This window comes from Scaptodrosophila lebanonensis, unplaced genomic scaffold (assembly GCF_003285725.1).
Source record: "Scaptodrosophila lebanonensis strain 11010-0011.00,11010-0021.00 unplaced genomic scaffold, SlebRS2 tig00001412-arrow-pilon, whole genome shotgun sequence".
Taxonomy (NCBI): Eukaryota; Metazoa; Arthropoda; class Insecta; order Diptera; family Drosophilidae; genus Scaptodrosophila; species Scaptodrosophila lebanonensis.
Genome location: NW_022060739.1, coordinates 1357148 through 1371156, shown reverse-complemented (window position 1 = coordinate 1371156; position 14009 = coordinate 1357148). Strand labels below are relative to the sequence as shown.

The 14009-nt window shown below is 39.5% G+C and overlaps 2 protein-coding genes across 2 annotated transcripts; both read right to left on the bottom strand.

Annotated features, from left to right (window-relative positions):
- Positions 1-279: 279 nt before the first annotated feature.
- LOC115631635 (protein YIPF5) lies at positions 280-9792 on the bottom strand. The gene is made up of 6 exons (XM_030528444.1): positions 9629-9792; positions 9260-9465; positions 9162-9196; positions 6154-6264; positions 5889-6073; positions 280-618 (listed from the first exon to the last, which is right to left on the bottom strand). The coding sequence occupies exons 1-6, from the start codon at positions 9718-9720 to the stop codon at positions 456-458; spliced, it is 792 nt and encodes a 263-aa protein (XP_030384304.1). The 5' UTR covers positions 9721-9792; the 3' UTR covers positions 280-455.
- Positions 9793-10517: 725 nt separating this feature from the next.
- On the bottom strand, positions 10518-13455 carry LOC115631061 (V-type proton ATPase catalytic subunit A). Its single transcript, XM_030527700.1, has 5 exons — positions 13380-13455; positions 12938-13058; positions 12178-12875; positions 11133-12110; positions 10518-11077 (listed from the first exon to the last, which is right to left on the bottom strand). Exons 2-5 carry the CDS (start codon positions 13011-13013, stop codon positions 10985-10987), a joined length of 1845 nt encoding a protein of 614 aa, XP_030383560.1. The 5' UTR covers positions 13014-13058; positions 13380-13455; the 3' UTR covers positions 10518-10984.
- Between the last annotated feature and the right edge of the window lie 554 nt (positions 13456-14009).

Below are 14009 nucleotides of genomic sequence, written 5' to 3'. Positions count from 1 at the left end.
TGCGGTGCCGACGGAAACGACGGACACGGAAACGGCCGCATAAAACGTGTGAAATTCCAATATGCTAGTGCTTTGCGGAAATAAGAGCTGCGCCCCCATTCGCCCCTCCCACCTATATACTTGTACTAGTATAGCGCTGAATACGTGTAAAAACCAATTTCAATTTGTTAAAATTTTTTCAATAAAATTTATTAAGCGCGCGCATTATAAAATAAAAAGTAAAAACAAATTCGTACGAGTCGCGTTTATTTTCTTAATGCGCCGAACAATTGCCAAATATATACTTGTAGGTATGTCTGTGTTGTATATACATATATATATTTTAACATTTATGCATTGCGTGTACTCTGCCGATTGTTACAATTAAAAGCGCACACGCTGCTGCACACAACGGTGGCAGGCGTGGTCGGTTGGCCGGCTGTCCGGCTGGGCAGCTGTCCGGCTGGTCGGTCGGCCTAGTAAATGGTAATCAACGCAAATCCTCCATAGAGTACGGCACACGGATAGGCAATCAGCAGCTGTTGATGGTCCATGGAGAACGCTGTGGCGAATAGTTTCGATGCCGATATGGCGCACCACAATATGGAGATGCCGCTCACAATTAGGCCGAGTGTGCCCCTGCAAAGCGCCCGGAGGCACACAGAGACAGAGAGAGAGAGAGGGAGAGAAGGGAGAGACGAGAGTAGAGCAAAATCAATAAAAAATTCATATGCATGAACGAAGCGCATGTTGATAAGTGTACTTTGTTTATGCAACAACAAAAAAATGGTTAAAACAAAACAAGGAATGTGCAAATGTGGATGAGCAGGGAAAACAAAGGCAGCCTGTTGGAAGGACGAGCAAACAAAATGTGGATGAAATGTGCATATAGTACTAGTGTTCAGTTCAGGGAAACAGACAGGCAGGCAGGCAGGCAGGCAGGCAGAAAGAAGAAGCAGAGTATTATTTCTGACTGACACTCCGCTTCTCATTTCACATTCCCATCATACTATAGTATTGATAATGCGCTCGAGGCATCTGTCATTAGTCTCATACTACTATAGTCTGATTGCAACGCACATGGAAGAGCATTGGCGATGAAATCTGCAACACAAATATCCTGCATTTAAATTCATTTCGACATTCATTGACGCCTGTTTCTGCCTAACATCGTACGAGTAATCGAATATATGCCCTTATCCGGCTGCCTAAATGATTCGCTTATATACATCGACTTCTAATTAATGTTGAAAGTCAATACATTATTCGTTCTAGGTATATACTTTGTATGTATGTACATATCTATCTGGAAGAACCCCCAAACTGTTTTTTTTTTTTAATTTTTAATTGAGTATATACTTTGTGTGTATATTTCTATCTTAAAAAACCCCCAACCTGTTTTTTTTTTCTTAATTATTTAATTAGGTATATACTTTGTGTGTATGTTTCTATCTTGAAAAATCCCCAACCTGTTTCTTTTTCTTAAAAATTTAATTAGGTATATACTTTGAAGAACCCCCAGCCTGTTTTTTTTTTTCTTAATTATTTTATTAATTAGATATATACTTTGTATGTATATTTCTATCTTGAAGAACCAGCCACCGAGTTGGAGATTTTCATTTATCTCCGTTTTTTCTTAATTATTTTAATTAGCTCTTCATTAGAATTTAGTTTTCTCCTCTACTCACTACTCTTTGTTTGGTTTCTGAACGATTCTGAAAACATTTGGCTGTGGATCGGGGCATCTCCAGCCATAATGGCGAATAAAATTTCTCCAACTTGTCTAAGGCGTTATTGTATAGTCATGGCTATTATGTTTAAATTGTAATGTTATATTAGAAAACATCTTCTTTGTTATATAAACATTGTAACAATTTGTATCAACAGCTTGATTTAATAATAAAATGATAATAATAAAATAAAAAATAATAAAAGAATGATAATAATTCATTAATAATATAATAATAATAAAATTGTAATAGCAATAAAATAATAATAAAATTATAATAATAATAAAGAATTGCATTGAAATGCAGAAATGCATTGCTTTTGCTAAACAATATAATCTTTTTGTTAATATTTCAGGACATCAACAGTGCTTTATCTTTTATCAATTACGAAATTAGTTCTTTAAGCTAATTTGTATTTAAAAAGAAAGCCCTCCTCTGCGCTTCTCATACGCAACACTTAACCCAAGCTGATGCAATTTTTGTTTAAATTGAATTTGTAAAATAAAATACGGCTTTAGTCCGCTTTCGCGCTTCTCATACATATATTGTTTGAAATGTTTGGAGCCCTCATCCATGCTTCTCGACGTGTTTAAAGCACAGCCCCTCTAGTTTATTGTAGCCGCCTCTTTACTGGCATGAGCCCTATATTTGGAATAAAATTCTCCTGTAAAGCTTACAGTGCTCTCTTCTACAATTTTTGGCTATCTATTTTCCATTTTATCTCCCCATCCAATGCACGGTCGACTGTCTCCCAATCTAGTCGCTAAACGCTCTGCTTGTACTTGCTGTTGATTGTGCCAAGTGATTTCTGGCAGACCGAAAAGGTTTCAATTCGCGCCGATTGCCTAAAACCAATCAAAACAATCTAACCCCCCACCCCCCTCCACACAACTCACGCGATACAACCGGGATATAGTGCCCTCTACCGCGTCGCCCGCTCCACTGTGCCAGCTGCTTGTGTAATTTTTGCGCACTTTTGCATCACCAAACAAACTCAATTAAAAAGTCCGACTAAAAAATCGCAAAAATATTTACTGTAAACTTGCCTGGCGAGTATATGAACATCAACACCAATGCACACCCACCAACACTAACACACACACCTCTAGCACACACACAGGCGGGCAGTCAGACAAAGTGCAGGCGCTTAAAACCAACAAATAAAAAATGCGAGCAAACACCAACCAAATGGCAATTGCACTGCCAGTTGCCAGTAGTGTGAAAAAAAGGACAGTGATGGCAAGGGAGTGCCGGGAAGGGAGGGGAGTGGAGGGGCTATTGGTATGAGGCGTGCACAAAACGCTGCTGGTGTCGAGTAAGCTCGGGCAATAGTTGTTTTTCGTGCCAACGCCAACAGAAATTATGACGGCTGGCAAGCGTACAAACATACATACACTCAGAAAATGATAGCGCTATAGTTTCAGGAACAATCAAGCATCTGATCTAAATCATAATAAATAAAGGCCAACTATCGATTCTAAACAAGATTCCAAAGCTTCTGAAAGAAGTTGCAGAGTTAGAGAATAAATTAGAAATTCTTAAAGCAGATACAAAATATATCTTAAAAATTGGCAAAAAAAAAAAAAAAAAAATTGAGAATACAAAATTATTTAACACTAACAATACCATTTAATATTCACAAAGAAATACCCATAAAAAAATTCATAATAGAACGTTTCAATAGACGATTGAAAAGAAGACGCAGATGATGAAGAATTAGAAGTTTATGGAAACGTCGACTCAAAAGGAAATGCAAACAGGAAATGACATCAGGTGAAAGCAAATTTCAAGAAAACCTAAATACTAAATAATATTTAACAGCAGAAAGTATAGGAGGACACTCGAAAGATGGATAAATGGATGGACGGATAAATGTAAGATGCTGATCAAGAAAAGGATTAGCAAAAGTTTCAGATTTGTAAAATGAAGTCCGATAGAGCTTATAAAAATAAGATTAAAAAAATATCTAATTTCAATAGACGATTGAAAAGAAGACACAAATGATGAAGATTTAGACGGTTGTGGAAAGGTCGACTCAATAGGAAATGCAGAAAGTTCAAAAGCCGATTTAACATCAGGTGAAATCTAATTTGAAGAAAACTTAAATACTAAATAATATTTAACAGCAGAAAGATGGCAGCTAGATAGAAGATAATATCCAAATTAAATTGAACCGAAAAAAACAAAAGATAAAAAAAAATGTTTAAAATAGTTTGAAAGATCAGAGCAAAAGTTTCAGATTTGTAAAATATGGTCCGATAGAGCTTATAAAAATGTATTCAAGATACTCGCTGAATACTGATTGAACTGAGAAAACTACAAAGGTTAGAGGGGAGATTACTAATTAAAAATCGCTTTAAGCCTCAGTAAGATTAATAACACAGTCGGCATAATCTAACTAACTTCTGACCACACTTTTTGCTGAGTGTATTAGAGGGCGTGTTGAGGGGGCGTATTCGAAGCTGAACGCACGCAGCATTTGCGTGCTGGCGGTCGCTGGCTCATAAAAAAAAACAACAAACGCCACAAAAATGTAGAAAAAATGAAAGAAAAACGAAGCAGACCGGCAAACAAGTGCTGGACACATATTTGAAAAGGAAAATACGTGGCGCTGATGCGAATGGACAGACATTGGCGCCGACGCTTGGTGATGTTGGTGGCATTATTGTTGTTGTTGTTGCTGTTGTTGCTGGCACTATTATAGGTACTGGCGTGCTGGAGCTAGTAGTGGTGCTCTCTTCACTATCTCTCTGTTCCACTGTGGATGGCGCAAATTAAACGGCGCATAGTTGCGTTTTGGTTATATTTTTTGGTAAAAACTCTAAAGTGTTGGCCATGCTGGTTGTCCGACTGTGCCGGCAATTATGCGCGACCCGCACACTCGTCCGTTTGGTCTGGTCTGGCCTCGCCTCGCCTGGCCTGGCCTGGCTTGGCCTTGCTCGGTCCGTCTCCATAGCCCCAGAGTGCACTAAAACGAAAATTAAGTTGGCGCTTTTTATGCGCTCGCTCTCGCCAACGCCCCGAACTGCAACAAAATTAAAAACCTAAATTGTGTGAAAGCGCGTGATAGCAGAGGGGGAAAAAAAAATACCACACCAAACCATGGAGCAAAGCAAAGAGACGGGGCCAAACGAAACTGAATTGCGGCTTGATTAACCCATTAGGATCCATGTATGATATCATAAAATAAGCAGGCTCATCTACTCCCCTCTAATTTGACTATTCAGCGAATCAATTGAGTGCTCAATACAATTTTAAATATTCACGGCTGTCTAACAAGCTGGCTATATGATGCAGTAAAGCGATTCAGAATGCAGTGAGGTATTTTAAAAAGAATCAAATAAATAATAAATGCAAGACATAAAATAGTACTAATATGCAGCATAACAATGTGAATGCATAAGTTTGTTGTCTCTAGCTGTTAGGATTTCAAGGGTGTGGCACGCCTTCAGCCCAACTTTTTAGCATACTCTTTTGCCATTTTGCGCCAATATTTTGGTAACTTTTTACCCTTATTTGTCTAAAAGGTAAGGTAAAAAGACAATGCAGAGCTAAATCAAAGACATTCTATGTTTAGGGCGATAGAAACCTTTTACACAAAAATCTATTACACTTCCAAAAAGTTGATTGGAAATTTTAGAGTATCAAATCAGAAGAACCATAATACTTCTATCAGATGCTGCTTATCCAATTACAAGGTTTACAAAAGGTGAAATATTCCCACAATATTGCAACCTGAAACCAGTTCAGGGCATTAGTTGCTATACTAAAGACAACATATCGTAATGTCCTGCAAATCAATGCAATTGTTAATGGGTTAAAGCGATGAGGCTTCCGTCTTCGCTGTTTGTGGCGGCCAGCGCTTAAGCCAATCAATTGAAACGTGCTGCCCTGCAGCTGGGACCGCTTAGGCGCCAGAAGTCAACAGCTGTCCGAGGCAAAGTTTTCCAATTGCAAGCCATTGGCAAGCCAAACAACAATGGCTGACAAACGAAGTGACTGCAAATTCACTGACAACTTTCTAATTAAAAACATAAATATGAGAGCACAACGGCGGTGGGAACAGACGGGAAGGGAAGGCAAGTAGCAGCGGAGGCCAGAGACAATGTGCCCGTTATTGTTTTCAATTGGCGAAGGGATGGCGGGATGGTCAGGCGGATTGTGTAAACAATTACTTACTGAATGGTGATTAAAATGTTGATGCCTGAAAGGACAACCATTGGCAGCAGACAGTAGCCGAGCACCGAGGCCACTGCACCGAAGGTAACCTGAGCGCGTGTGACCATCAGCGAGAGCAGACAATAGAAGAAAATGCAGCCCATTACGCCAATGCCATAGATGTAGGAGAAGGTTACTTTTCCACTCTGCAATGAAAATAAAATAAAAGCGAAGCACACATGTAACCGGTCTAGGCCTGAAACAAAAACAATAAAGGAGCAATTACCAGCAGGAGGAAACCGCCAAGTGCGAGGCAAAATACCAGCGGTCCGGCCATGTCCGTGTCCTGTAGAATTTGTTGCTCAGTGCCGCGCAAAGGATTCAGCACAGCAAGTGTCTGAAATGGAAGAGAAAGGCATAAGAATGGGCAGGGATGGCGATTAAAATTACAACTTGTTTGGCATTGCGTGGAGGCAGCGTTGAAATGAAGGATTGGCAATTGGCAAAGGATGTAAAGCATGGTCATGGCATAGCAGGACGCACATCATCATTCACAGCATGCAGTACAACACAACACAATTCATTTTGTACACACGCACACACACACTGGGAAGAGCTAGAGCCTGAAGCCTAGGGAGGTCAAATATCACAGTGGTAAGAAAACATACAAAATCCATAGAAATATGAGTGAAGAATAAGAAACAATAGTGTTTCAGAAAACGGATTCCAATATTTCACATTAATTGAAACATATTTAAAAAGCTAAGTATTATTTGATACAATTTCAAAGGAATATTTTTTCATTGATTTTGGTCAGAGACAAATATTTAACGTGCGTTTTACTGAAGAATAGGTAAATGTTTTAAAAACATATAGTATGAGTGCCAAGTTTTAGAAGGAAGCGAAAATAGTTGGAATAATTAATCATAAAAGTCATATATTTCCTACAAATTGTGCGCGTAATTTTTACTATCTTTGAACCATGTTTAAAACTTTTCAAAGTTATCATAATATATGTATAAAAATGGAAGTATGTCTGATCGCTGAATTGATTTTAATCAAATTTTGTGGCAATATTTAAAATAGTCTCGTGGCTGATACTGTGAAATTTCGCGGCGATAAGATAAACAGAAAAAATTTTTTCGATTTTTTTAATTTTTTTTCAAGAATTTTGGTGTACCCTGTAAATTACTCCAATAATGGATTTTTTATTGCATTTACTAGGCCAGCAGCACTAATAATAATTCTAAACACACTCCACATATAAGAAGCTTATAAATAATAACATTAATAAACAAGTATTGTTGTTTCAATATGAAAATAATGAATTCAGTTTACTGCGAATCAATTGACCAATAAGAATATCTATTAAGGCATAAAAGCAATCAAGTATATATAATTTATTATTTTATTTCAATATTAGTAACATTTCTGCTAAACGAGCTGACAATTCCTGTTCCTCACAATGTGCGTTCGTTGCTAAATGAATGACTCGCTGTGTTAAAATTCTGTAGAAGAGGTCTGATATATAAAAATGTCAAATTGTCGTGTAATGGCCAAATCTCAAGGCCGATTCCGCCACTTAAGAAAATAAAAAAAAAAAGTAACATTTCTCTTTCAAACCGCATGCTAAAAAAAAGATATACATATTGTTAAAGATCTCGAAAAAGGCTATCAAATACTTAAGAGCGTATGACTTTACTTTTAAAAGCAATGTTTTCGTAAATTACTTGCAAACAATGCACAAATTTAATTTTGAAATTGTGTGAGAATCTTGTATATGAATGAGAACCACTGTGCGGTGAAGCCTTTTGTTTTTTGGGCATTTGTTCTATTTGCTTTGCGTTTGGCGCCCTTTTTCGGTGGTCTTTGTTGTTGTTGTTGTTGCTACTGCTGCTGTGTTGTGCTGGCGGCGGTCGTGGAGCTATGAAATTTTGAAAAATGGAAATTGATGATAAATGATATTGCTGACCAAGCGAGCAGCACGCCTGTCAACGTGTTTGACGCATGACAGTGTAGCCTGCGCCATGGGTGTGCGCCTATGCATGAGAGTGTGTGTGTGTGTAACAAATCTAGGTGGCCATGCTTTTATTTAGGACGGACTGAAAACTACACTAGTCAATGCATACTTTGAGGCGTTTATTGCGTGCGCTGCAGAATTTAATTAGCATTTTATTTCATTTCGGCTCGGCTCGGCTCGACCCGCCTCCCCTCTCCTTTCCTTTCCACGCAATCTTTATGATGCCATTTACTCATTACCATTTTCATTTTTCAATTAACACAAACGTAATAAATTCCATAAAAAAATTACGCAAATTTTCACAAAATGCGAGAAAAAGTTACAGCAACAACAAAATGAAAATAAACCCACGGAAAGCGAGAGAAAAAGTTTAATTAAAAACACAAAAGTTGTTTTATTTATTTAAAACACAACAATGCGCCGCTCGAAGAGCAGCGGCCAACGGGCAGCAGTAGCGACTACAAATGCAACTGGCAACGGGAGCTATGGCAGCAACAACTACGACAAACTAGCAATGAAAAAAATATGTCTTCATTAACGACAAAACAACAAGTGCGACAGTAATAGTAACAACAACAACAGCAACAACAATGCGAAACTCTGCTCATCACACCGAACGAGTAAAAGCAGAATAGCAGCTGCAGCAACAGCAACAGCCACAGCAACAACAATCACAAGTGAATTCTTTCTTGTAAAAGGCTGGCAATAAATACCAAAGCGAAATGTAAAAACATTTAAATTTCAATTAAATTCAAAAGCGGCCAACAACAACTCTACAACGTGGAAACTTCACGTCTCTGTCTTCCTCTTTCTTTTCCACTATTCTAGCCAAAAGCAGCGGGCCGGGCTTAAAGTGGCATGATGCACACAAATTAGAAAAAGGCAAAACAAAGCAAACGGCGAACAATAAGAATTATGAATAAGAGGAGTTGGTAGTAATTGCGCATGCAAACAAAGTGGGCAACTGCGGCCTCCAAGAACCAACTACAGAAACATCAGCGGCAGCAACCTCAAGGGGGAAAAACGCCGCGGGGCTGGGACTGGGACTGAGACTGAGGCTGCGAGGCTTCGAGCTGCGCATAAAATATGCAATTTCCTTCAAGATGTCTAGTTAAAAGTTTTGAAGGTGCAGGGCCAGATGAAGGCGAACAGAGACAATGGCGAGAACCCTGTTGAAAGTAGAGAGCGCCTGATTAAATGCAGAGTAGAGTAGGAAAGACCATCATAGTGCGTTGAATGCTTATTTAATGGATGCCAAGTACAGCTCCACTCACCTTTTGGAAAATGTGATTTGGATTAATGCCCAGCTCTGCAATAAAAATGTAATTTGTTGAAATATATATGATATAAGCTGGTAGTGTACTCCACATACCTTCCAGCAGTGGTGGCTCATCATCGAACTCATTGCCCGCTCCATCTCCGCCCTGCTTGTAACTCTTGTCCTGTGCATACGTGTTCTCTGTGTAGGCCGTCGGATCATAGAAGCTGCTCAGGCCTTGATTTTGCCCGGGATTGTTGTAGGGGGGATCGTAATTAGGCGGCACAGAGCTTTGGGTGTTATCAAAGCTCTGAAAATTGCTACAGATATTCAAAACAACAGCATTAAAACATAATTATCAACATGGAACATGTCCACCAAAACCCATCTCGTGGATGGTGCGGGAAAGGTGTTTAATAGTAACATAAACACAACAGCATACATTTAATAGAATTTCACAGATAAGCAGACATTCACACTTACAGTTCCTGCCCGAATTCCGGCACATCAAAATTATAGCTGGCATCCGCCGGCCCGGTGGTGTAGAAATCATTTGGACCACCAAACTGTGACATATTAAATATTTTATGCACACTTATAAATGGAAACTTATTAAATACACGATAATTTCAATAAAATACGGAAAGATTCTCACACGTCACTGACAACCGCTGTTGTTCTTCTTCTTCTTTCTTCAACATTGACAGTCACTGGAGAAACAGCTGTTCGCCAGTGTTGAACTACGCGTATAGCGCGCAAAGTGAAACTTTCAAATTGTTGAGTCGTATAAAATTCGGATCTAACACAATGAATGCTGCAAAAGCAACAGCCGCTATCGCATTGCATTGCTTACCTCGAGACAAATTAAATCGTAAATCACCTTGATTAAATGATCCGAGTAGTATTGCCTTGCTCTCGTTGAAAGCGATATAATTTTCAGCTATTTGAACCAAATGAGGTAAGTAGAAGGTAGTTTTCTCAAGGATGCCAATTATACCAATCTGAAATGGGAAGCACCAGCTTTAAAAAAAAAATGAAATGAAAAATGAAATCGGTTCACCCATCGAAAATTCTGAGGTAACACACATAAAAAAAATTCGAATTGAAAACATTCTCCTTTTTTTAAATTCAGAACTGCATCTTGGATATTGTTAACATTCATAATACATTTTTATTTTAAATATCATAGCTCCATTTGCAAACACGCTATATTTTGACATTTGTTGTTTGGTAAATAGGTACACATGCATTGGGCTACGTAGTTATTGCGTTCGTATAATAGGTTTATATATAATATATATGTATATTATTTTTAAACTTTAAACACGCATGGCAAACACATGAAACAATTGTTAATTTCAAAGACTCGTCGTCGTTACGCAAAGAATAAAAAGATATAATTTTATATGAATTTTACTAAAAATACAAATAGTTGCACACGAGTTTATAAGTACATAATATGTATATATGTATATCAACAGAGATATTTAGACATAAGTATGGCTGGTTTAAGTGGACAACTTGATGTTTTTGCGCTACCGACTAATTATTGTTCGTCTTTCCTAACATTCATTTGGGTTTTCGTGCTTTGGTTTTTCATTTCCTATCTTCTCGTCCTTCTATTCTTTTGTAAGTTGAAGTGCAAATCTAAAGGTGCCTGACTTTTAATCAAGCTAAACTGTTAAACTTAAAAATAAAATCGATTTGAAATATCTTATTATCCATAATGTATATATGACTAGATTGAATAGGGAATTCGAATAATAACCTAACTTTGGTTGCTTATTTCGTTTGGTTTGTTTTTTATGTTTGTTCAAGTATATATTGGGTTAAGGCTGCTTAGTCCTCCAGATTTCGGAACGCCTGTTGTATATCCTCATGCAGTTGGTCGAAGTCCGCCTTAATCTTTTGCTCACCATCTTTGACTGGATCCTGCAAAGGGGACAAACATTAGTCGACTTAATTTAACTAATTCCACTGCACCTACCTTGAATTTCATGGATGACAACTGGTACATTATGTTACCCATTGCCTCGCGTATGGTGTTCCATGTAATCTTATTGTCCGACTGAGCAGTAGACTCGACAGCATGGCGCGCCATCTCGTAGAAGGCCAGTATATTTCGCAGCATGCCGACCGTCTTGTAGAAAGGACAAACGCGATCGTATGGAGAGTAAGAGTTCTGTTGCAAGAAATCATCCTTCAGCAGTTTCGCCACTTCCAGTGTAACCTTGTCGGTTTCGGCTAGAGATGCTTTGCCCACCAGCTGCACAATTTCCGACAGGTCTTCCTCCTCTTGCAGAATCTCCTTGACCTTTGTGCGTAGTGGCACAAACTCAGGGAAGTTCTTATCATAGTATTCATCCAGAGCACGCATGTATTTCGAATAAGAGATTAACCAGTTGATGGAAGGGAAATGTTTACGTTGTGCCAGCTTCTTGTCCAAGCCCCAGAACACTTGCACAATACCAAGGGTAGCGGAAGTGACAGGATCGGAGAAATCACCACCAGGTGGTGATACAGCACCGACAATCGAAACAGATCCTTCTCGTTCGGGATTTCCCAAGCACTTGACGCGTCCAGCGCGCTCATAGAAAGTAGCCAAACGGGCTCCCAAATAGGCAGGATAGCCAGAATCGGCAGGCATCTCAGCGAGACGACCTGAAATTTCACGCAAGGCTTCGGCCCAACGCGATGTTGAGTCCGCCATCATGGCCACGTTATAGCCCATATCACGGAAGTACTCCGAGAGCGTAATGCCCGTATAAATGGAAGCCTCTCGAGCGGCAACAGGCATGTTGGAGGTATTTGCCACAAGAGCTGTGCGCTTCATGATTGATTCAGTCACACCGTCGATTTCGCATGTTAGTTCCGGGAAGTCACGCAATACCTCAGACATTTCATTGCCACGTTCGCCGCAACCCACGTAGACAATGACATCAGAATTGGAGTACTTAGATAGAGCCTGTCATATAAAAAATGAGCTGTAATTTTAGTGCACCGCTAACCCCCACAACCCATGACTAACTTACCTGTGAGATGACAGTCTTGCCGCAACCGAAAGCACCAGGAATGGCAGTGGTACCACCTTGAACGCAAGGAAACAGGGAGTCCAGCACACGCTGTCCAGTAAAGAGCGGATGATTGGCAGGCAATTTTTCTGTGCATGGTCGTGGTTGACGCACGGGCCACACTTGCAACATCGTGTGCTTGGTGATTTCGCCATCGAACTCTGTCTCCAGCACAACATCCTCCAGATTATAGTTGCCAGCTGGCGCAATATAACGCACTGTGCCCTTGGCGCGTGGAGCAACGAGCATGCGCTGCTTGACAAGTGTATTCTCGTGCACCACGCCGTATAGGTCGCCACCAGTGATATGAGAACCGACGCGCACATTTAGCGGATTAAATTCCCACATTTCTGAACGCGACAGCGCTGGCGTATTCACACCCTTTGGTATGTAAATGGAGCTGGTCATCACACCAATGTCCTTCAGCGGACGCTGAATACCGTCGAATATGCTGCCCATAATGCCGGGTCCCAATTCTACAGACAGTGGCTTGCCAGTTCGCAGCACAGGATCGCCAACTGTCACACCTGATGTTTCCTCATACACTTGGATGGTGGCCATATCACCTTCCAGGCGAATAATCTCGCCTACCAGCTCATAGTAGCCGACGCGCACCAACTCGTACATAGCTGCTCCCGACATGCACTCCGCCGTAACGACTGTAAAATGGCGAAGATTTTAATCTAAGGTCAGCAAGTGAAGGACAATGGTGACGTCTTACCTGGGCCCGATACAGCATATACACGGCCATATACAGATTCACGATCCTCGTCTCTAATTTTCCTCAGGTCAGACATGGTTGAGGTGTGTGCTTCGTACAACTTTAGTCTCAAATTTGTTCGCTAAACATTAGACAAAGATCAAATAAAATACATATATAGAAAGGTGTTTTTTTTATAAACAACACATTTTTGTACACGGAGATTGAGGGTGAGAAAAAACTAGATGGCGCTGGTGTACGTTTGCCAGCCCCCAGTGAAAAACCGCACACCCCCGCAACAGCAGGCAGCATCGATTTTTCACCCACAATTTTCATGCTTGCGACCACATTTTGCATTTTTAATGGCATTTTGTTGCTTTGAATATTGTAATTTTCATAATGCATTTACACTGGCAATGACCTTATGTGTACAATAGCTTGATTTTTGACAACAAATAATTACTTTTTATTTGTAGAAAACAGTTTTACTCGTGTTTGTTGCTCTTATGAAAACTCTCTGCAATCTGAGGAAGTGAGGACACACAGTGGCAACATTATTAGGCCTTGCCGGACAGTAAGAACGCGGTTTTCAAGTGCACTAGCAGCTGCATGTATCGAATATCGAAGGCAAATATATCAATTGTCTCACACCCCCAATGCATAAGTAAATATTGTTCATCTCTAGAATTAATACGACAAACTAAAGCGGTGTAAATTGTTTACAACCGAGCTTGAGCTAACAAACTAAGCTTTAAGTATACTATTAAGCATTAATACAGACTCAAAGCACCAATTGTATATAAGTATATACATTGTGGTAACTAGCTTTGCAAATTAGTAGCAGCCCACTCCACTGTTTTTGAATTTTGTTTTTCCACGGACTTGCGTTAAACAAAACATATTTGTTTATATATGTTATAACGCTACCATTATTGGTAAAAACTTGGCTTTAGTTGAGCATCAACTATGTGAGCGAACGCGAACTATATAAATTGTCTGGGTGCTCATAACCTCAATGTGTGAAACTAGATGCACCTGACATCACATTAGTTGTCGGATTTTAAAAAACCCTGAGTATTCTACTGACTAGACA